The 24,279-nt window shown below is 31.0% G+C and overlaps 1 protein-coding gene across 1 annotated transcript in view; it reads right to left on the reverse strand.

Annotated features, from left to right (window-relative positions):
* The window catches only part of LOC107441937 (fatty acid synthase), a 73,081-nt gene that overhangs the window by 13,644 nt on the left and 35,158 nt on the right, over positions 1-24,279 (reverse strand). Inside the window, exons 13-24 of the mRNA XM_043048093.3 lie at positions 23,548-23,790; positions 21,408-21,590; positions 19,461-20,643; positions 18,483-18,637; positions 14,705-14,905; positions 11,579-11,908; positions 9,891-10,010; positions 8,119-8,241; positions 6,778-7,010; positions 4,913-5,263; positions 3,317-3,560; positions 1,193-1,423 (exon numbers count right to left, since the gene is read on the reverse strand). Coding sequence (XP_042904027.2) covers positions 1,193-1,423; positions 3,317-3,560; positions 4,913-5,263; positions 6,778-7,010; positions 8,119-8,241; positions 9,891-10,010; positions 11,579-11,908; positions 14,705-14,905; positions 18,483-18,637; positions 19,461-20,643; positions 21,408-21,590; positions 23,548-23,790 — 3,597 coding nt within the window. The remainder of the gene's footprint in view (positions 1-1,192; positions 1,424-3,316; positions 3,561-4,912; positions 5,264-6,777; positions 7,011-8,118; positions 8,242-9,890; positions 10,011-11,578; positions 11,909-14,704; positions 14,906-18,482; positions 18,638-19,460; positions 20,644-21,407; positions 21,591-23,547; positions 23,791-24,279) is intronic.

The raw sequence follows: 24,279 nt of genomic DNA on the forward strand, positions 1-24,279 counted from the left end.
ATAATTAACTTGGAAAAAATCCCAGTTAAACCAAATGAATATATCATCCATTTGCATATAAATGAACAATTTAAATGTGATACAGCTTTAATAGACGTATAGCCAAAACGTAACACCATATTTGTAAGGTCGTTGAAATAAATTTGCTTCATATTGCAGTTGAATCTTATACAGATATTTCTAAGAGTGTGAGCACAGTGGTCAAATGACTGGCCACCAAACAATTTTTTTATTCTTAATTTTCTTTAAATTGCAATTATTGATAATATTTGCTCATACTTTAAAAATAGCTAAGGTATTATCCCAACATGAGATATACCTGTGTAATTACTTTATGGAACAATAGGTAGCAATATAGAATAATATGGCTGAATGGCGCTTAACGTCTTCAAAAACATCAATGCAGTAGCTCCGGGCAGTGACCCTTGACCTTAAAAACATCAGGGTAGGGTATACCGAACAAATGTAAACCGTGCAGAGACATTAAAATAGCAAACTTACAGAAAAAACTCAACTGTTTAAAAATAAAATAGCTGCCTGTTAGATAGGTAGATCGCATATTGGGATAATAACAAAGTCGATATAAAAGTAAACGAATGTATTAGTCAAATTTATAGTTGTTTGAATTTTTGTAAAATGGGTTGTTTTTGTTTTATGATTTCATTAACGAAAGCTATTATTGATTTTAAAAAAGGGCAGATAATACAACATAATGGCGTGATAGTATCCGATATTTAAAAACAAATGAAAATACTAAATAGAAACGTGATAAGGATGAATATATAAAGCATATTTAACTGAAGATTGCACTAACTTTACAACATCAAAATTACTTAAATCCGAGAGATTGACAAAACGTGATGAGAAAAAACTGAAGCAGATTCTGCAGAAAAATAGGAACATCAGACGACTGATAACTCTAAAATTTACGAAACAGTTCAGTTTAAACTCGGAAACAAAGAGCCCAAAGAGAACGTTTCGAAGAGAGTTTTATATTTTTTTAGTCTTTAAAGTTGATGAAGCATCGAATATAAAATGAAGCGACAAGAAATTCGACCAGTATGTTTAGCTTAAAAAACTTTATCTATATTCAATGAAAATAAAGTTTATAATTTCACAATTTTTATGAAAGTATTCAATAAAAACAAATTTTTCTTAACTGTTCATAATATAGATTCATTTAGTGACTTACCCAATACTTTTGTAATTTGGCCCATTAAATCAACTGAATCTCCCTTTTTCACAGCTGTTGTTGCTGCCATATAACTGCATACAACAGGGTGGTCTTCCTGGCAAAATAAGTCCATTGTGTCTAAGCAAGACTTGACGCTTTGTGCAACAACGCCAGCAATCATAGCATTATCTCCCATGTGACGATGTACACCGCCAACTTCCCCAATGATTCCCCATTGTATGGCAAGACCTAAAGCAGCAGAGAATCATTTTCGTTAATTCAAAAAGTATGTGTTTGAGAAAAAAAAACACTCAAATCTTTTGCATTATAATAATAATAATAATAATATCGTAATCAAGAGTTGTAGGTGCTTTTCACCTGCACAAAAATTTGCTGAAAATAATTCGTCAGTTCTGCAAAAAAAATTTCGTTCACATATTCGCCATGTATCTAAATTTAAGGCTGTTCTTCTAATGCTTTTTGATGTTAATAGCGTTTTTAAGCTAATAATAAGATTTTATTAAGGAATTTTGAGTTTGTAACAATTATTCACGACTATTAGGTTAAGTTTTACCCATCATTAACCAGCGCCTTTTACGTCCTTAAAAAGAAAATAAGTTTTGATGAGAATAAAAAGCATCTACGATAAAATAAATTTAATATTTGAAAAAAAAATCGTTAACTTTATATTTATTAAAAGCATAAAATTATGCTACAAATTGAGGTTTTTTCATTGAGTTTAATGATTTTTATCAAAGGGAGAAAATCTCCCCAAGTTGGGAATATTTTAAAAGATTTAATGATTTTTTTAAAAATATTTAAGCTCTTTTTCCGTTTTAAAGTTAAAACATTTCATATCATCAGTGTTATAGTATCTGTACACGTGTAAGATTCTACAAAATGATTCCATTCAATGAAATGAAGCAACATTCAATGGATCCCTTTAATGGATTGTTCAGAATTTTCTTAAAATTGGGAGTAATGTAACAGGTTTCGCTTTTATGATTAAGTTTTACTTGACGAACTCAAACTGTGACGATTTCATTTTACTCTGCAAAAACGATCATTCTTAAATCAGTTATACACTCTATAACAAAAAAATCGAAGCACCAAGAACGCACTATGACACGCAAAATCGACGCTCGATCAGGCTGGAATGATGCCGACTGGGGACGTATAGTCTTTAGCGACGAATCCCGCTTCCAACTGTGTTCTGACGATCATCGAAGACGTGTTTGGGGACGTACAGGGCAGAGGGGGATCCTGCCTTCACTATTCCACGCCACACCGGCCCTCAACAAGGCATTATGGTCTGGGGTGACATTTCCTTTGACAGCCGGACCCCTTTGGTCGTCATTAGAGGTACACTTACTGCACAGCGGTACGTCGATGACATCCTAAGACCTGTTCTGCTACCGTTCCTTTTGCAGCACCCTGGGCTGGTTTTTCAGCAGGACAATGCCAGACCACATACGGCACGTGTTGCTATGAACTGTCTGCAAGCTTATCAAACTCTTCCTTAGCCTGCCAGATCACCAGATCTCTCTCCCATCGAGCATGTCTGGTATATGATGGGAAGGCGATTGCATCTGGCACGGAATGTTGATGATCTCGTTCGACAATTGGATTGAATTTGGCAGGAAATACCGCAAGAGACCATCCGGGAGCTTTATCGGTCTTTGCCACTCCGTGTGGCAGCTTGTATCCAGGCTAGAGGCTGGTCAACACCTTATTGAACTTTTTACTGTAACTCTGCAATAAACTATTCAATTGTTCTGAAATTTTAATCATTTACTATTCTGTACATTGTCTACCTATTCACAAATTTTCGTTTCAATCGGACAACTCCTTCTTGGTGCGTCGATTTTTTTTGTTATAGAGTGTATAATCGAAAAATAAGTTGTTCATTTAAAAAGTACTATTCGTTAAGAAAAAGCCTAAAATCATTATATTTAAATTGTAAACCATTTATTAATTAAAAAAAAAGATTAAAGATTTTTTAAATATTTTTTTCTTCAAAAAAAAAACTATAAAATTACGATATACTTAAATTGAAAAGAGAGTTAAAATTAATTGCGTTAAATTTTTCATTTAGCGGCTCAAAGAAGTTAAAAGTTTCAGCACGTAATTTTATTTATTTACCTGAGAGGCCATCTTGCCTTCTTCGCTCACACACTCTCTCCATAACGGAATTAGCATAGCCGTAGTTTGTTTGACCCGCAATACCACGACCACAACTGATGGAAGAAAAGCACACAAAGTAGCCTATTGAAGGGCAATATTTTCTAGAGAATTCGTCTAAATATCTTGTTGCTATTGCTTTAGGTGCACAGACTTCTTCAAACTGCATCGGCGTTTGTGTTTCCATGAAAGCATCTTTCAAAACCTATAATTAATACATGCATTTTTTTAAATTGTCATATTTTTAAAAAGAGCATTAAAGAAGCTCTTTACTTATATGCCACCGTTTTAAATTCAAGAAAAAAACACGCTGCACACTTAAAATCTGAAAAAGCTTTCGTTAACATTGTTCTCGAATCTAAGCTGAAATTAATTTTGATAAAAAAGAAACAGTAAATTTTAATTAAAAATTATGAATGTTTTACTGATTTATAAAACATATAGTACGAATTATGGATGGTGCAGCATCATTATTATTAAAGGACACTTTTTACGCACTTTTTGTTAAAATTTCCGATGATTGTTTTTGAGTAAATTGAATTGTATTTCGTTGATATAGCTCTCAATTTCTTACTTTAATTATTGAGCAATCGTGAACTTATTTGCATAGACGTTATACTTCAGCAAACAACGTTCTCAGTTTTCTATTTCAGAAATTAAGTGATGGTGGTCTTTTTGCATAGACCTTATATTTCAAGAAATATCGTTAGCACAACGCTCAATTTGTATTTTTAAAGGTTAAGTGATCGTGGACTTTTTTTGCATAAACCTTATACTTCAAACATCGTTTTCACAATGCTCAACTTGATCTTTCAGAGATAGAGCGATTTTGGGCTAGTTTGAATAAACCTTTGATTTCTAAAAACATCATTTTGCTGCACTCAATTTATTTCAGAAATTGAGTGATCGTAGGCTTTTTGCATAAAACCTTATGCTTCAAGAAACATCGTTGATATAGTTCTCAATTAACCTTTTTAAAGATTAGGTGATCGTGAACTTCTTTGCATAAAACTTTAGATTTCTTGCAAAAAGACCAATGGATAAAGTCCAACAGCCAATGATCTGAGCAGACAATTTTGATCACTGAATACGACCACGGAATTTCACAATAAAGCTCGAAATATCGCCCAACAATGGAATTGTGTTGTTCGTTTCGTGCACCGCTCCTTTTTTTTTTAATAATCCTGAACTATCAGCTGGCAGGCTGCTTTTTTTTGTTGCTAAAATTTAATAGCACCAATGGCAAAAAATTCAAACCTGACCTAAATTTTAGGACGCTCTTTATTTAAAACTGAAATGTGTAAACTGAACTATGAGCTGGCAGGTTGCTTATTTTTTTTTCTAAAAATTAATAGCACCAATGGCAAAAAATTCAAACCTGACCTAAATTTTAGGACGCTCTTTATTTAAAACTGAAATGTGTAAACTGAACTATGAGCTGGCTGGCTGTTTTTTTTGTTGGTGAAATTTAATAGCACAAATGGCAAAAAACTCAAATCTGACCTAAATTTTGGGACGCTCTTTATTTGAAACTAGAATGTTCGTAAATTATTTTACCACAGCTGAATTGAATATTCCGCCAACTGCGCCAACTTTGGATGCTTCCTTAACTAATTGTTCAGCTTCATCTCGTATCGCTGCATTCAGTGTGAGTACTTGAACATTGGCACCCATTCCTTTCCATCGTCTCAAGCATAGACGCTGATATGAAGTTCTAGCCCCGTACCTCGATGTGAGTATGACATTTCTGCCACCTCGATTGAGGATCCATTTTGTTACTTCAACGCCAAATCCCCCAAGACCACCGATGATGATATATACTTTGGCTGGATAGAAATATGTATTTGGAATGGCTGGCAAAGTCAATAGTTTTGGAACTGCTCGTTTATCAGGTTCTTCATCACGTATCTAAGGAGAAAAAGGAGAATTAAATCCTTATACCAATACTTATGATTATACATAATTAAAATTGATTACAATAATAAGATGAAATAAGTGTTGTAAAGACTAAGTTTATTAAGTAGACTCAAAAGAATGTTTTTTTATCTATTCATTTCTTTACTTTAAACATAAAATAAAAACGTAAGGTTCATCATTTTCATTATAAGTGTGCAGAGTTTTGGATGGTAAATAACGACGTTTTTCGTTTTACATCTGACGATAATAAAATAAATGTCTCCTTTTTAGTCACTTAGAAAACGTAGTTTTTAAAAATTTGCATTTCTCTCTAGCCTTTTTTACTTTTTAATTTTGTTTCTGTCAGTTTGTTTACGACGGTAATGAAACTTTATAGCAACATTTAGAAAATAAGTGTAACTTTTTTTGACAACAGGAAAAGAGCCCCTGTCAAAATTTAAGCATTTTAGCTAGTCGGATAATGGTCGAAATTTTCATACTGATAAATTTCTTTTGTCCACTAAATTGAAGTTTTGCTTATAGCGGTCATAAAATGACTGAAACTTTTATTGTCCTTCAGCGCAGATCTCCAGAGGAAATTTGCTCCCTCTAGTTAGTCAGGAAGAGGACGAAATTTTCATGTATGATAAATTTTGTTTGTAGTGGTTGAGAAACAGTTCAAAACTGTATTATCAGCAGAAACACAGCTTCAGATGAAAATTGAGCAATCTAGCTAGTTGGAGAGTAGTACGATTTTACTGTAAGAATACAATCTCTGAAACACGTAAGAGATATATTAAAATGTAGTAAAATATGTTTTACAATTTTTGATTTACTTGAACAAAATTTTACTTTCCACTCAGTAAAGTTGAATTATTTCGATTTATATTCGAGGCATTATCTGCTTTATTTTTTATTTTATCCCCATCGTTGAACAGCCGACTCAATTTTGAGTTTATGACTTACAATGTTCAACTCCGTAGCCTTGCAATTTTGAGCCCGATCCAGACGGCAAGGGAACTCCTGTATCAAGTATTAGGAGAAATTTGAGTTCTTGAAGGACTTTTTTCCCCTCGAATTCGCGCTACAGGGAGAGGAAAATCTCCCTCGGTTAACCTGACGACAAGGATACTCTGAACCATGATCCATCTATCTACCACTGAGGATATTTTTCGCCAGCGCTGGTGGGACTTTTGGTGCGAACCGGTCCGGAATAGTCATTATGTATTGAAATGAACTAGATTTAGTTTCAGACATTATTTTGAGTAAAAACTCTTTCGTATCTAAATGTTTGATTTATGTTAATGTAATTTTGACGATTCAAAAGAGAAATTAATAAAAAGGAAAAAAAATAATAACTTTTACACTAGTTCTAAAAGAATTTTTCGATTAAAAGAGAGCAAAATTTCGTTACTTCTTGTTGGAGGAAAAAAATGGGACCTAAATCAGCTGAAGTGATTAAACGAACAAAATAAGAAATGATACAAAAAAAAAGTCAATTATTGAAAGAAAGGAATAAAACTTGCCTTCAACACCACTTTGCCTACGTGGATTCCTTTAGCCATGTATTTAAATGCTTTTTCCACTTCATTTCTCTGGAAGACTTTCCTGTCCAAGGGTTTTACAATTCCACTTTTGATGCCTTCTCTCATTAACTGTATGATCTGATTAAAAACTTCAATATTGTGAGCATTCCTATCAAAGAGTTGATCAAGGAATACACCGTGAAAGGATATGTTCTCCAGAAAATGTTTTAACCCTATTTGCAAAGATGAATTCACATAAAACATGTTACATTAAAACAGAGACAGTAATGCAAATGTGGAAATGTAACGATTGAGCACATTTCCCTTCTTTCAGTTAAAGTTAAATATAGAGGACAATGAAGTTATTAAGTTTTCATGGAGCAGAAAGTATTATGCGTTAAAATTATGGATATTATTTTTAATGGGCGAGTGGTCAAACAAAATTTAGTTTCACGTAAAACATCTTGAAATTCTTAAAATTAATTTATCACTTGGATTCGATAACGCTTTTGTTCTGTGGAAGAGAGTGAGAGAAATGATCGTTTGCCTCCGTCAAGGATTAAACTTTGATCGTAGTTGGTTGCTCTAACCACCATGGAGAATGGTGTTCATCCCCAACCCAGGTGAGTTAGGAAGCTTTGTATAGTGGCTGCTGCTGTTTCTTCTTCGTTGAAGTATTAGTTTGCGACTTAATGTTTATATTTTTTGCTGATGATTCTAAAACTACACATTGGTAGAGGAAATTAAGGAACACTTGCATATATCAGATGCAAAAACATCTGTTTTAAAAATCAAATCAAGTTTTCATTGTCTATTTTGTTTCTTTTTAAAGTATAAGTCAATTATAAATTTCTTTGATTTTTTGGACGACATGGAGCTTTTTGTATAATCTAATATTTACATTCTACGTATCCAAACACTACAGAGAGCATGTAAATATGAATTTGTTGCATGTTAATAAAATAGAACAACATCAAATAACTATAACATCGATTATTATTTAGCTTAGATCAACAATTTGATTAACTTTCTTGAAATAAGTTATACAATTTATCAATATTTAAAATAAAAAAGCATAGCATCTTGGTATTTCACTCTTTCTTCCCATGTTATGGATATTTTTAGCAAAAATGTTGATATATAGGAAAGTATTGACAATCATTAAATGAGACCTGATTTTGTTAATGAGTCGAAATACTTGTAGCTGCCATGAGTTTTGAAAATAATTGATATTTATTTGATCAAGTTTTTTTAATGGAAAAAATGGCTTCTTTATAAAATTTCGAAATGGAAGAAAGATATGTGACTTTTCGGATATAGATATGTTATACGGCCACTTACCTAGCTGTCTGTCCAAAGACAAGTCATATTTTCCTATTTCTATAAACCTGCCATGCTTGGCCACACAGCGAACACTAGCTAAAAATTTATCACCAGCAAGAGAGTTCAAAACGACATCGACACCTATTGAGAATACATGTACCTAATTATAAGTAAATTACATTGAAATAATTGGTAACATATGAAACCATTAGAACAGGCATATTCAACCTTTTGCAGTTTAAGAATATTTTGGAGATTACGGTTTTCGTGAAGGGACCTCTTGATCAAAGAGTTTCATTCTACTCAAGTTTTCAAAATTATTATTATATCGTTATTTTAGCACAATACAAATATTTTAACAGGATAATAAATAGTAAGGTAGCGAATGTTTTTTTTAATAATTTTCTGAAATATGCTCTATGAATACTAAAAAAAAACTATAATATTTAAAATTAAGACAAATTAAAAAAAAGAGTTTTTTTAATCACATAAATACTAATATTTGTACCAAGGTACCTCTGTGGAAACAGGTTTTTACAGCAAATTGAAAGGAATATGTTGAGCTAAAGAAATGGACTACCCTGAATAACTTTTGATATAATGATCGGATCTTCACACTCTAGGACTCACTGTTAATGGTTTGAGGGGACTTTCTCAAATATGCTAATTAATTAGTGCAGATGAATCAGACGCAAAAATGTACTTTTTTAAAATTTGATTTCCCAGGAACTAAATTTTGAATGCCGCTTAAATTTTGTATTTTGCCATGTAAAATTACATTTTGTAAAATGGTAAAAAAAGTTGTGTTCCTTAGATTTCAAAATTTTTTTGACGCTTATTAAATAAAATAATAAAAAATAACAAATATTCTAAAAGTTATTTTTTGCATGGCGTTATCTTTGCATAAACAAATTATAAGTGTGTGCCAAATTGTTCACCTTGCCTTAAAAGTTTTTCAACTTGCCTAAAAACAACAAAAAAAAAGGTGTTAAAAATTATTATTTTGATGCAATTATCTGACCGAATGGATAGAAAGATACGACTTTTTTTAAAAATTTTATTTCTCAAGAACTATTAGACCGATTTCGCTTAAATCTCGTATTTTGGCCATGAAAAATTACTCAAAAGAGTTAAAATGATTACATTTCAAAGTTTATTGACTCTCATTAAATAAAATAATAAAAAAAATATTCACTAAAAGTTATTTTTGTATGGAATTATCTTTGCGCAAACAAATTATAAGTGTGTGCCAAAATTTTTCAACTGGCCTTAAGAGTTCTCGAGATAAGGCGAAATACACAAGGGGTTCGTTCAAACTTTGGACCACTCTTTTGACCAAGCTATCGGGACCATATTTTCCGGGTTGCGGCTACCCCTGATATTTTAGGGGTCAGAAATCCGTTGAAAGAAAAGTATGTTTAATCAGAAAAAGTACGTTTTTGTGTCTGATTTCATAACTTAACATATCGTCTGTAGTAATTAATCAGCATATTTGAGGTCACCCTCTCGAACCAGTTTGATTGAGTTCTAGAACGTGAAAATTCGATAATTTGATCAAAAGTTATTCAGGTTGGTTCCTAATTGTTGCACACTGTATTTATTTCACAGCCTTTTTTAATAAACAAATAACTGTTATGAGCAATAATCTGATTTTTTTAACTACGTTGGAGGAACCTCTCTTTTTCTAAAGGTGAATTCTTTACATCAAACATCTCTTTAGTATTGCTTCCATTACCGAATTTCAACTAGAGAAAAGTAAAAATAGATCATACAAATTATATAATACTTGCCTTTTCCCTTAGTTCTTTTCATCACCATATTTTCGAAGGTAATATTCCTTGAACAACCGATGTTTTCTTCTTTCACTTGTGGGAAAAGTTTTCTTAAATATTTTCTTTTATCATCATTTCCTGTAAAACAAATAAGTAAATAAAACGAAATAATAAATAAATAAGCAAAATGATATAAAAATTTTATTTACAAATAAAGTGAAATAAAAAAGAAGTAGATAAAAAAATTATAAATGAAAGTAAATAAAAAATATACATTTTTATTAAGTATCCTGAATTGTATTCTTAAAAATCAGATAAAGAACAGCATATGTGAAATTCAAACACTGGGCATTTTGTCTGATTAAAAATTTTGAAATGCGAAATTCAGGTTTGTCAAAATCTCTTCATAAGTAATGCATATTAATTTTTTTATTAATTCATAGTACTGAGACCAGAGGCTCCCAATTTTTTTCTAAATAATTAAAATTCTTTCGGTGGAATCCCGATTTTATATAAAAAATTTATTGAGCTAATTGTAAACGTTATATTATATTGTTATATAAGACTATTATTAAAATATTTACTTAGCGGATTGAAGATTTTTCATCGTTTTATAAATTTTAATCATAAATTAGTTTTTATATCCGACAGTTAAATTTGCAGCCCTTTTACTAGATCTAGTTATGAAATGTTTTTGGTGTATAAGCTGAAAATAAATAAAATAAGCCAAATTATGGTTCACTTCGAAATCGAAACTTAAAAGAACTGCTATACACGTTGAAAATGGTTATTAGGGAACATTCCTTTTTAAAGTGTTTTGCTATATTAGTTTGATTTGAAAAGCGCGATAGAAAAAATGCTAATGCAATATTTTATAAATGCTTGTTCTTTTCATAATTTGTTGAATATATTGCTATTGGCATTTACAAATTTTTTTAATGTCATTTCCATTTCATTAGTATTTCACTTGAAATAATTTCATAAAGGCAATCGAAAGATTTAATAAATTATGAATTATGGGTTGGATCTTAATATAATTAGATGTTTCAAAACTTATCAATTGTTATAAGAAGTATTAGCTCACGGAAACCGTTCAATTTCACGGAACCCTAGAGTTACACGGAAAATTATTTGGGAACCACTGACTTAGACCAGTGTTTCCCAAACTTATGACTTTTGTGTACCCTTTCTAAATTTTCCATAAAGCTGTGTACCACTAATAAAAGAATGGATGTATTTTTTACTATAAAAATATTGCACAAAAGTCCCTACTGGCTGTTGACACCACTAATTATTAACTGTTAACACTGCAAAAAATAGGCAATAGAAAAATACATAATCATACATTTTCATGGCTATCATGTTTTTAAATAAAATATTTCAAAATTTTCGTTTGTTGCAAGATATTTCGCATAAGAACGCGTACCCCCGCTAAACTGTTCCCGTACCACTGGAGGTACGCGTACCACACTTTGGGAAACACTGACGTAGACTATTGGAAACTAAATCATTATCAGAGTAGAGGTTTTATTTAATCTAGTATTGACTACCGACTGTTAAATCCACGTAAACATAATCTTGAAAAACTAGCTTCAATATTTCTTTTAAAAACCTCTAGTTGTTTTAAAACTAAATTCAGGTTTTATTACCTAAAAGTACTTGGAAGTATCTAAATTAAATTATTAAAGGGAATAAATGAAACATACCAACAGTAGTGAACACCTCACAACCTAATCCAAGGGCGATGTTAATGGCTGCTATTCCAACTCCACCTGTGCCAGAATGAATGAGAACTTTTTCACCTCGTTTTAGTTGAGCTCTTATGATGAGTGCATAATAGCCTGTAGCATAAACGACGGGAACAGTGGAAGCTTCTTCCAAGCTCCAATTGTGTGGAACCTCAATTAAGCATGATGGATGCACGGATGTTGATGTAGCCATACCTCTGTTAGCTATGACACCGGCCACTCTGCGACCAGATTCATCTTTCCCAGAAAACTCCAAGCCAAGAACGGAATCATCACCGTTTCCGCTAACTGAAAACTCAACAGTTTTTAATTCCGTTGGAAAGAAAAAATGACGTATCAATAATTTGGTAAACAGAGAATTCCTTTTTAAAATACCATATATAATGGAAAAATACTTTCAACTAATACCGTCCCAATATACAATTTATATTTGCGTTAGTTATGCAAGAAAATGTGGAAAAAGGACAACTGAAATTTAAGTTTATTTAGAAAGGCAGCGTTACGAAAAACAACAACGCGTTTTTGTTCTTAAACAATATTTTGTGCGAGGTTGAATCAGGTGTGTAATTTCTCGTTTTGGTGATCAAAACTAGCCATCCTGGTCATGTGGTTATCAGCAGTTGGAACTTTTGTCCTTTTTCTCCGACAGCGATTTTTTTATTTCTGCTAAAGGTTAACGCCGAAGGAAATTAAGCTCTGTATCAACGAAATCGAGACACTTAACGGTGTTAGAAAAATTCGATAGCAGAATGCATGTGTATGTACCAGCAAAACAGTAGAAGTCATTGAGAAGTACTATTTTCATACTTCTGCATCCGAAATTATATGAATAAATTCAAAATTACAACTTTTATTTGAAAATCTGCATTTTCTATCAAAATTATTTCTTGCGTGAATTTCGGGACACCTGTAAAATCACTGTAATCTTCAAAAAAAAAAAAAAAAAAAAAAACGTCTTTTAATGGCTTATGAGCGGTCAATAGACTGTGATAAATAAGCCAAGTAACCAATTAATGTGTAGAAATATCATTATTATGGACCACGCGTGATGAATTGGAAACATTGAAATGGCATTATAATGTACCAGGATTTGTTGATTTAAATGAACTTGATTTAAATCAACTAATATTTCTGATATGTATTGATTATAAAAGTTCAAAAACCGTGTTTTAAATTATTGATACTTTTATATATATATATATATATATATATATATATATATATATATATATATATATATATATATATATGGGCATATCTCTAAAACCTTCAACTTTTGATAATAAAAAAATAATAAAAAATTATAGGCACACTATTTTTACACCTCCAGAATTGTTTCAAAATGTATAAAATATCAGAAAATAATCGTGAACATCAAAAATTTTGATGCCCTTATAAGTATAAACAAAAAATTAAAATTTTTGTACTAATTATTCTAGGTTTATATACATTTCATTAAAAATCATGAAAACGATAAAAGTATCATTTATTTAATAAACATATCAATTTATTGAACCTATTTTTCCTTTATTGAGCAATTTTTTCTTTTTGATAATTTCATCCATATTTACCCTTTATTTTTCATCAAAAAATATTAGTATCATAAATGAATTGAAAAATTTTATTATCAAGTTAAATTGTTATAAAATGTATAAAAAGGCTTACTTTAATTATTTTCAGTCATAAAATATCTTCAATTAGTAAAATATAGGAATAAAACTAAGTTCTGATATGTTAAATTCAATTAATTAAATCCTGAGGTTACAATTTGACAGGGTTACGGTCTGGGCAACCTAGAGAATAGATCGAAAACTTTACTCAGATGCAACGCAATGCGATGCACACAACGCAGGAAATAAATTAGGCACTGACAAATGTGTGATCAAAATTTTGATTGATTTTAACATTTACTTTTTAGATCTACGTGTGATTACGGTCTTGACATCGTAACTGTAACCTCACCGAATGACAGTTTGTGATAAATTTGATTAATTTATAATTACTGCAAATAAAAATATTTATCTATAATAATGATTCAAGTTTGTTCTAACTTAAATAAGCTTTTGGAATATCACTAACATAAAACTCGCAGAATTGGATTGTATACTTTTTTTTCAATTTTCGATGGTTACGGTTTGACGTGTCAAAATTTGGCGATAAAGTTTAAGTGTTTGCAAACGTTAATATTCACGAAAAATATCATTCAAGAAAATATGATAGCACAGCTGAGCTACTAAATTATGTTTTTAGTGATTTTCAGTTTTTTTTAAACAGAATACATATTGAAAAAAAATAAATAAAAAGCATGTTAAACGCTCTAAGCGATACTTATGAAAAGTTGTCAAATGTAGGATTGAAGTAAGAAATGAAAGCCAAAAGCAAGTTACTCGTGATCAAAACTGTACGTATCTTAAAGTTAGTAATGCATAGTTAATCCTGTAGTTTTATTAAAATAAATTTTCGCTTATTATGTTATATATTTATAAGAGACGTTTGAAGACATATAGGTTAATGATTCCTGAGATTCGCCCATATATATATATATATATATATATATATATATATATATATATATATATATATATATATATATATATATATATATATATATATATATATATATATATATATATATATATATATATATATATATATATATATATATATATATATATATATATATATATATATATATATATATATATATATATATATATATATATATATATATATATATATATATATATATATATATATATATATATATATATATATATATATATATATATATATATACTCAACTTAATTATTGTGAATTACTGTTTTTTTTAAAAGCTTTGATCTAGACAATGCAATTGGACAAAGCATTTTTATCTTTTAAAAATTCCTATATTTAGAACAGCAATGTTTTTACGAGCCAGTTTAAATTAGTCAAACCTACATCATGCATTTCGAACGATTTGTTCTAAGTTCTAAATAAAATGTATGAATACTTGAATATTTATGTTAACAATCAAGTGAAATATCGGTTTATTTTAAAAACTTAAAATAGTTTAAAAAAGTGACAATCGAATAATGATTTACTTGATTTGGAAGTTCCGATGGAGAGTCTTCCCGTAGCCAACATAACGTCTTTGAAATTCAAAGCTGAATAGTAAATGTGCACAAGTTTACTATCTTTCATCTCAGCGTATTTCACGTGAGATTCAATCCATTCGAACGAGGATAAATCTCCATACTTCTTACAATTCACATAACTATGATCCACTGTTTTACGTTGCTTCTCTGTAAGTAATAACACTTATGAACATAACATTTAAATACGTTTTTATGTCACTAAACACTGTGGTACATTTTTTGCAATATTTCGCTGTCTAGTGTTGCTTACGTATAGACACAATTTGATACATTTAAAAGCATTTCCATGTCTGAATATAATTTAAATGTGATATTTTATGTATTTAAAAAAACTGTGTTTTCCTTTCTTATGCACGTATAAAATAGAATTTAAAAAATATTGATATACATTTCTTTTGTTATAACTGTTTTTGATGGTCTAATTCTGTTTACGTTACTGACACAATTAGGCATGTGCAAACATTTCTTCATATAATAAAAATGCAATATTTTAAGTAATTTTCAAAATTGCTTTTTCTTTTTTTTACGCTGTTATATTTAAAAAAGATGAACACAATATGATACATTTGGAAAAAAAAAGATCAAATAATGAAAAGTTGATACTTTTCATTTGTTATAACTGTGTTTCACTAATTCTGCTTACGTATACAGTGTAAAAAATACAGATAAAATTACTGTGAAAAGTACCGGTACTCAGGGTGCCGGTACTTTTTACCTTGATATCTATTTTTACCGAAATTTTTAATTTTTACAGCAACTTTTAAAATTCAGATACGTAAATTTCACAGCAATTTTTAAATTTCAATTTTTACAGCAACAATTCACAGTAACAATCATTCTAATTAAACAAATATTAAAATAAAAATTATGGTATAATATTTTAAGGTAAAAATGAATTTTAGCGAAAAATGATATTTTACGAAGGTTGCCCTCCAAGTTCCGATACCTTATACTGTAATTTGATTCGGAATTTTTAGAGTAGAAATGAAAAATACAGTTTATTACTTGAAAAATAAATTTGTTTAATTATAATGTGGTATTATATCCCATTGATAAAAATCTGTTTACATTTTTTACGCTGCTTAAATTTAGGAAAGATGAACACTATATGATATACATTTAAAGTATTTTCATGATAATTGCGATGCATTTTTTAATTGATGTTCTGAATGGCACAGTTTTACACTGTTTGTAACACGATTTTAAAAAAAAGCACAATTCCATACATAAAATTATTCTAACGCAATTAAATTGCTATTTGATAAAATTATTCTTAGTTTTAAATATTTTTCGGTGAGCAAATTGCAGTCTTAATTTCAGCTTTTTAGGTCTTGAAAAAAATAAATACAAAAGATTTCATTTCAAATCTATTAGATTATAAATCATTTAAAAGTAGTAGCTAACTGGAGAATGATCACCGCTGTTGAGCAATTATTTTTTTTTACCTTGAACCTAAATGTTCTTTAAATCAAAAATATGAGAGAAAAAATATATTTAACAGTTTAACTCTAAAATGTTTCTCGACTATTTAATTAATTTTTAAAATATATTGCGGTTTATTATAACGATTTTATTATTAGCTATCTATGATTATTATAAATATAATGTAAAAATTCTGATAAATGCTAAGAAAAAAAAATCGGATTAATTATAAAAAAAAATTATTCTGATAAATGTTCATAAAATTACAAAAGTGCTTGGATGTGTTTCTGTTAAGAGATTGTTTTAGCATTTGGTGTGTGGGTTTTGTAGAAATCTACCTGTAGATTTCTACAAAAGAAGTGTAGTAATTGAAAAATTGAGAATTACAAAGTTTTGCCTGCAAAGACTTATTTCTCTTTAGTTACATACTGTAAAAAATTTTGCATGAAGTTACGATATAAAGTATGGACACTTTGGCGTCAACGCGTCAATTCGACTTTGGTGGCATTTTTTTTGAAATATCGCTAGGCATTTAGAGTATACTAGAACTTTACCACAGAGGCTCAAGGAGCTAAACGTAGAAAAATACTTAACATCCTTAAATATAGTTCTGGTCGAGACTGGGTTGCAGAAGCCGATTCCCAGAGAACAACCTATTCTCACAGATAAGACTAGTTTTGGATTATGGCTTCCAAATTCCTTTTTGTGCATCTGAAGCCAACTTAAAAAAACTTTGAGTGCAGCTAAGTGCAGCAAGAATTATTACTGGATTCCGCAACAGCAGTCCTAACAATATTATACTGTATGAGGGTGATTTGCCGCCTCTTTCTTTGAAAAGAAACTACTTTCTTACTAAATATTACAACAAGATATATACGATGAGTAGCATCGAATTTCTGTCTTTCTTCACTCTTGGCATAACAATAAGCGTTTAAAGAAATATAGTCCTCTTTCCTTGGCAAGAGAGATGGGACTTTTTTTTTCTGATGATGTGGAACCCCATTCCTTGAAGCCTTTTTCTTGTTTTAAGTCTGACTTAAAGCGAATACATTTCCAAACTGAACTCCTGATTAAGGTGCGTAAAGGGACTGATTTACCTGAATTTACTAGACTCATTAAATAATGCAAGACTTTCGCATTCGTCACTAAAAGGGTACACTGATGGTAGCAGGGGAGACGGTGGTGTTTCTGGAAGTGGGGTGCATATTGAGACTCCTTATGGTACAATTTCTCTTAGGATCAAGAATTCTGACACCTGAATTTGCTGCAATCAATAAGAGACTTCACTATACTAACATGTCCACGGAACTTGTCTTAATGGACATGTAGATTTTATCAGACAGCTGTACTTCCGCACCGTACTTCTCTCAATGGATGACTGGTAGGGGACATGACAAGCCTGAATATTCTAGTTCGGCTTGTTGTTCTGCTTTATGATATGCACTTGTTTCATAGATAATGAAATTGCGGATAGTTTGATCAAGACTGCCTCTGCTGACATTCTGCATGGCTTCACAGAAATCTCCTCAATCAAAAGGATGGAATTAAATGCTCTTTGGAGAGTTTCACTTAATCATCGTTGGTACTTTGGAAAAAGATCTCGATGGTGTCATCAGCTCAAAATTTCGAGAAAAAAGGCAGACGGTTCTCTCACGTTTTTGTTTAGTGGCACACATCATATCTCTTACCTTTCAACATGGAGAGACGCTTTCTGGAGTTTCATTGGTGCAACCGGCCTCTCTCAACCTTATAACCTTATTCTCAAATGCTTGGGTTTGACTGTTCCCGAGATTTTAAGGGATCCGTATTGGTTCTTAGACTTTTTGGAGGTTTTTGGTTTTAGGGAGATGCTGTAGCTAAGCTACAACATCTGGGATTACAAACAGCAACAACAGAATTTTGCCATTGTTGTCATTATACAACTAAAAGCATACATGTCTTTAATATTAACTCATTTCTGTTTCTGCAGAATGTTTAGCATCGTGCGAGACGAAAGCAAACTCCCGTCTTTTCCTGCTCAAAATGTAAACAATAACCTTTGCTTTCTGAAGTAATTTACAGCATCTAATCTTGGTGTAAGTATTCTCATTTATTTAAGTTAAGATTTTACTACACGCTTCAAAGTCTGCATGAACGGTCGATTTGGTATTAACTTGAAATTGTAGAGTTTGATTTTTAAACGAATTTGGATTATTAATACACAACAGTGTGCGATTTTTTTTCAAATATATAATAGTTTGGTTGTAAAAGAGACGTGAATTTTTCAAATATGCTACAGAAGAAAGAACAAAAGATTACTCACGATTTCCCAAAAGGACATGTTTAAATGAACCCCAAGATCCATCACGCCAGATATTCATAGTTAAATTTCCAGCCAAAAGACCTTTATATAGTGCATGATCAAAACTGAAGGCAGGAGGTTTTTTTTCTCCACTCTTCGGAGAGATGAATATACATCTAATAATGATGATAAAAGTAAATGAAAAAAATAAACAGCACTTAAAACAGCACTTAAACATTTCATTGATTGATATTAGTAAGGCTGAAGAGTTGTACGCGTGAAAAACTTTATGTTTTAAATACTGTCTGTCTAGCTAAAGAACTCTTATCGATACCGGATCTGGGACTATCTGCTGCTATGGAAACAAGAAAAAGCGCATTTCAGAAAGGGGAGCTTTTAATTAAACTCTCAACAGCCCCATAAAGCTATCAATACAGACATAGTCATCACTACAGACAACATGCAAGTGGAATTCTTTAGTTTAAAGTCGAAAGCTAGGGGACTGATTTACTCTTTATTCGTTGTTGTTTTAGTGACAAAGAATCTACTCTAATATGAAGTCCTGAGCCGTAGTGACTCAGAGGATGGAAAGTTTGCCTTTCAATGAGGTGAGCCGGGTTCGAATCCTAGGGATGGCTGGTGGATATGAATTCCGCATACGATCTGCACTGTGCCGCGTATTGTGTATCTTTTACATTTTTACTATAATCAATTCAATATTTTGCACAGTTTTCTTTAAACGATAAACTATTAAAAAAGACAGTAATTGTTTTTTTCATTGTTTGAAAGTTTTACCGTGTTACTGTGATTACTTTACCCTTAAACAGTTGAAGTCTTAAAATAGTGTTGCACTTTAAAAAAAATTGATTCCTCTTTAAATGAGTTTACATAATTTTTAAGATGTCGAGGCTATAAAAAAGAGTTTTAACTTTAAGCATGTATTAAATAATTTTGAATAGACTAAATATAGTACAGATTAAAAAGAAAGTTTTTACGCACTTTACTTTTTCTCCTCCAGGTTCCTGTTTTAAGCAATTTACCATTCCGACAATGCCATTAACAGGAGTATCTTCAGCTACTAGCCACAGTAATTCCGTTTCACTAGCAGCCAATAACTTCTTTACATCATCTACCCATCTGTATTTGTTATCCTCAGTCACTTTTATTACTTTATAGGAAGGGTGAAGTCCCGGTGCTCGAAGTAAGTACACAGCAGTACTGAAAGTGTCGAATATTTTGCTTACCACCAACAGGTTGTTGTCTTGAAAAACTTTTTCAGTTGTCAAGCGTGTATGAATTGGAATATCTTCTCCGTATAATTTCAACAACAGATTTTCAGCGGGCAAGTGCTTTTCTTTCACATAAAATAGAACAAATCCTTCAGGCTTCACGATTGAGGCCAACGATTGAACACAACTTTGCAACTCTTTCAGAGAACCACCCAGAAATGAGCCTATTACGACGTCTTGGTCTTTTTCTTTGGCATAATTAGATAGGGCATCCAAAGGTTGGGAGTGTATGTTGCTAGCGCTCAGTTCATTTACATCCACTTCAACGCTTGCTGAATGGATTAGGATACTGTTTTTAAACTTCATGTGAGAATATTTCTGCATGAGATCGATAATTTTTGGTAGCACCACTGCGAACCCTGAGCTATTTACCTCCAAGGCATTTAACTTTCCAAATGTATTTTCAGTTAAAATTTCCATCATTATTCTCAAGGGATATTCCGTTGCCATTATGGTATTCAAAAAATCTCGACTAGCTTCTTTGCGGAATTGAATTAGAAGTTCTTTTTTCTTGTTTTTCAAGTCAAAAGAGCTACCGGCAATGTCTTCGAGACACCTCAACAAACCATTTTGTTCTGGTGCAGACAATCTACAATTATCGTAACGGAAATCATGGTTAGATCCGATGTTAAATTTGTAGGATCGAACATCAGTCTTTTGTTTTATTCCAATGTCATCGATTAAACTGTTGCAGGCCCACATGTATTTCAACAGTTTTGATTCCAAATCTTTACCTGGGGTGAAATCACTGATGTACGGAATAAATTTGTATTCTTCGAGAGTTGGTTGATCGTCCTTTGGACGATGTGGTGCTGGATCAGTTTGCAAATTTATGATTTCAATGCCTGCTGAACGGCATATTTTAGTATCTTGATTATAATTCACTGGTATTTCTGAAATGGAATAATGAATATTTTTATTTATATGTTTTAATTAAATGCAACAGTTAATCATGAAAAGTATTCACCATATTGATGATTTTCATTATTTTGATAACTATGATGAACAACTATGATCCCAAGAAATACAGTGTTAGTGTTAATGAATTTTTATACTTTCAGTAAATTCATAACTTTGGAACAAAATAAGATTAACTTTTTCTTTCAGCAAAAAGAAAGACAATAGCAGCATAAAAATATTCAGTAAGACATTTAATAAAAATAAATTGCATAGAAATTCAACCTTACAGAAAAAAATGTATTATAAACACTGTTAATGAAATCAAACTATTAAACGGATAACATTTTATTAAAGAACAGAAATGTAACTCGCTTTAAATATGAATGAAGGAAATATATAGACTCAAACTGTTCGCTGAATGTGTAATGCTGGTTGAAGGTACCAATAAATTGTTAAGGATCAAAATCTATATTCTTTTAACGGCAAGGAAATAAAAATGTCCTTACCTTGACTAGAAATTTCGCTAAACTAAATTTATAGTTGATACTAAACCTAGTTATAATTTACCATTTCAATGTAATATTATTTATAAATCAAAATGATAATATGGGTAAAAAAATTATACGCCTAATTTTCTTTCTACTCCATATCTTTCGCATGTTTTCCTTTAGGTTGAAAGTGTAAAAAGATAGAAATTATTTTACAATACAATATTAATGGGAGAGAAATGATTCAAAGAAAAATATGCAATTCTTACTGATTTCGAAGTTTTCACTGTTTTCATCAACCTTTTCATACAAAAGTCTGGGGTCAATTTTGAAGGACAAAGCCCCTGTGGGTAATTGGAAATCTCCCTTGTTATTTATTAAGCCAAAGAAAAGCAGCAAGGCATCCAAAAATGGTATCCAACGATCTTCCCATTTGAGAAGACCCTGTGTACCTGAAAAAAATTGAATGAACTCTGTAAAGTAACATATTTAATTACATTTACACTTTTTCTTATTTAAATCTCATTCACTTTTGACTTTTTACTCAGTTTATGAAGTCAACTTTTTCAGATCCGAAATTCAGAAAAATGTGCCTCACTCAGAAAAGTAAGCTCATTAAGACGAGGTTTTAGTTTAATTTATTTTTAAATAAATAATTTTTAACGATTGAAGAATATTTTTGAAAAAGTGTACTAGGCTCTTTTATTAAGTTTTACTCAATGAACGATAGAAACTTTAACATTTCAAATTGAAGAGATTTAAAATAAACGGTTTAATTTTGTTTTTTTTCTATCCATTTTTTAATGGATATTAGTTTCGTTTTTTTATCTATTTCAATACAATCCCGATAATTTCTTTCTAGATAAGTTCAAATTTTGGTTTGCGATTGAAATATTATTTCTGTTACTTTTACCCTCAATTTATGACTTTTCCTACCGTCCTGCTATTATCCAATTACATTCCGAGCTTCAAAGGTAATTATTTTATTTGTTTGCCTCTATAGCATTAAAACGGCTATATGGATTCAGTTTATCCATTTTGTGTTTATTGAGTGCAAGCATTTAAAGCCCACTTTGTTTGGACCAGGACATCTAGTACAAATACATTTCGGTGAAAGAATATAAGGTGAATACGTTAAAAAGTGTTATTGCTTTTTCAAATTGATCCATTTAGGAAACAGATGCTGAATCTCATATCTATGTTAAATATCGAATTAAAATCATAATGCAAATTCAGATTTAACGGCGAATTTTGTTGAGATAAACAGCAAACCAACTTAACATCTATCTGGTTGTTTTAACTCCCGTGAGTGATACAAAAATCACTCTAGAATACTAACTGGCAATCGAGAGATTAGCTGGCAGTGAGGTTGAAGTTAGTGAGAACGAGCCATCATCTCGTGCTTGCCAGATAACACGAAATGGATATATATAATACACGATATATATATGTTACGGTGAAACACCGAAATCTGGAGAATGTCGTCATTCACCGGTGAATGTCAACGTTCACGTAGTCGCTTGGTGTAAGTAAGAAATATTTGCTAAATACCCTTATTTCTGACTCTCACCGGTGAATGTCAACAATCACATAGTCGCTTTGGTGAATGTCCGAAATACTTGTTATATCTAACTTTATATTAATTTATTCGTTAATATTATTGTATTTATTTGATATATTTATATCTATTCTATATTTTAATACTTACTGAGGATAGATTAGAAGAAACATCAGTGTTTGGTGTATCGGGCAAATATATATACCGGGCAATGGCATTGACCTTAAAAAAACATCAGGGTAGGGTATACCGGGAAATGTATACCGGGCAGTGGCACTTAACCTTAAAAAACATCAGTGTAGGGTATACCGGGTAAATGTATACCGGGCAGTGGCACTTAACCTTAAAAAACATCTGTGTAATGTATACCGGGCAGTGGCACTTAACCTTAAAAAAACATCAGTGTAGGGTATACCAGGCAGTGGCACTTAACCTTAAAAAAACATCTGTGTAGTGTATACCGGGCAGTGGCACTTAACCTTAAAAAAACATCACTGTAGGGTATACCCTATACTGTAGGGTATACCAAACTTACGTCAGAATTTATTTTGTTTAGAATGTTTCACATATTAGCTCGCATTTACTTCAGAGAAGTAAAGTATTGCCAAACAATTATTTGTCGAGACCAATGCACGATAATGGCAATAAGATCAGGCTAGTCGACGCATTTTAAAAGGGAAGTTAAGTCTTCAAAACGAATTTAAGAAGTGTTCTCGAAAAACCTGCTGACTTTTGATAGAAAGAGGAAAAAAAAAGAGAATTCAGAAGAGAAAAAATATGACGATAAATTTTAGTGGAGATGTTTTATAAATTATCTAAAATACTCCAAAAAGTAGAGTTTAGATATTTACCATCCAAGTTAATCTCGGAGAGTGCTTGAAAAGCTTGTTTGTACTCGTAGCCAACTATTTTCAGCTCATTGTATATATCTGATGCATCCACGGCATCAGTACTGCTCTCATAAGTTGGCTCTGGCTCCAAGAAAGTAGCTTTTTTCCACTCATAAACTCTACCACTGGCCACTAATTGATTGCTTTCAATTATTTCAAAGTTACCACTATCACTGAAGACGGTGAAAGAGAATTTTACCATACCTGTGAAATTTAAATCGTTATTTTTGATTGAACAAATGCATATTATAAAATTAACCCAATAAGATTAAAAGATTATTTTAAGATTAAGAAAAATTTAAAATTTACTACCGTTTATGTTAAATTAGCACAATAAATATCATAAAATTTATTCAAAACTGAGACTAGCATTTAACATTTGCAATCGTATATGTTTGATTACCCCAATGAATATCATAAAATTTATTCAAAAATTGAACTGCAAGACTAAATACTTGAAATCTTCAACATTATTTATTGTGAATATTATACAAAACATTGTTTAAGAGGTTTTGAGAAGTAGACGATTTGCATGCATATTTTTTGCTTTGAGCAGATAAGAAAAATTATTAAGTTAAAATTTAGACTATTCATTAAGATATCAATTTAGAAATGAATAAATGTGTCAAATTGTAATAGCTATTCTGAATGTTATAAAAATCATATTAAACTTGGGCGGGTTATAATACATTT

Source organism: Parasteatoda tepidariorum, chromosome 7 (assembly GCF_982258835.1).
Source record: "Parasteatoda tepidariorum strain Cologne lab strain chromosome 7, Ptep-v5.0, whole genome shotgun sequence".
NCBI lineage: Eukaryota > Metazoa > Arthropoda > Arachnida > Araneae > Theridiidae > Parasteatoda > Parasteatoda tepidariorum.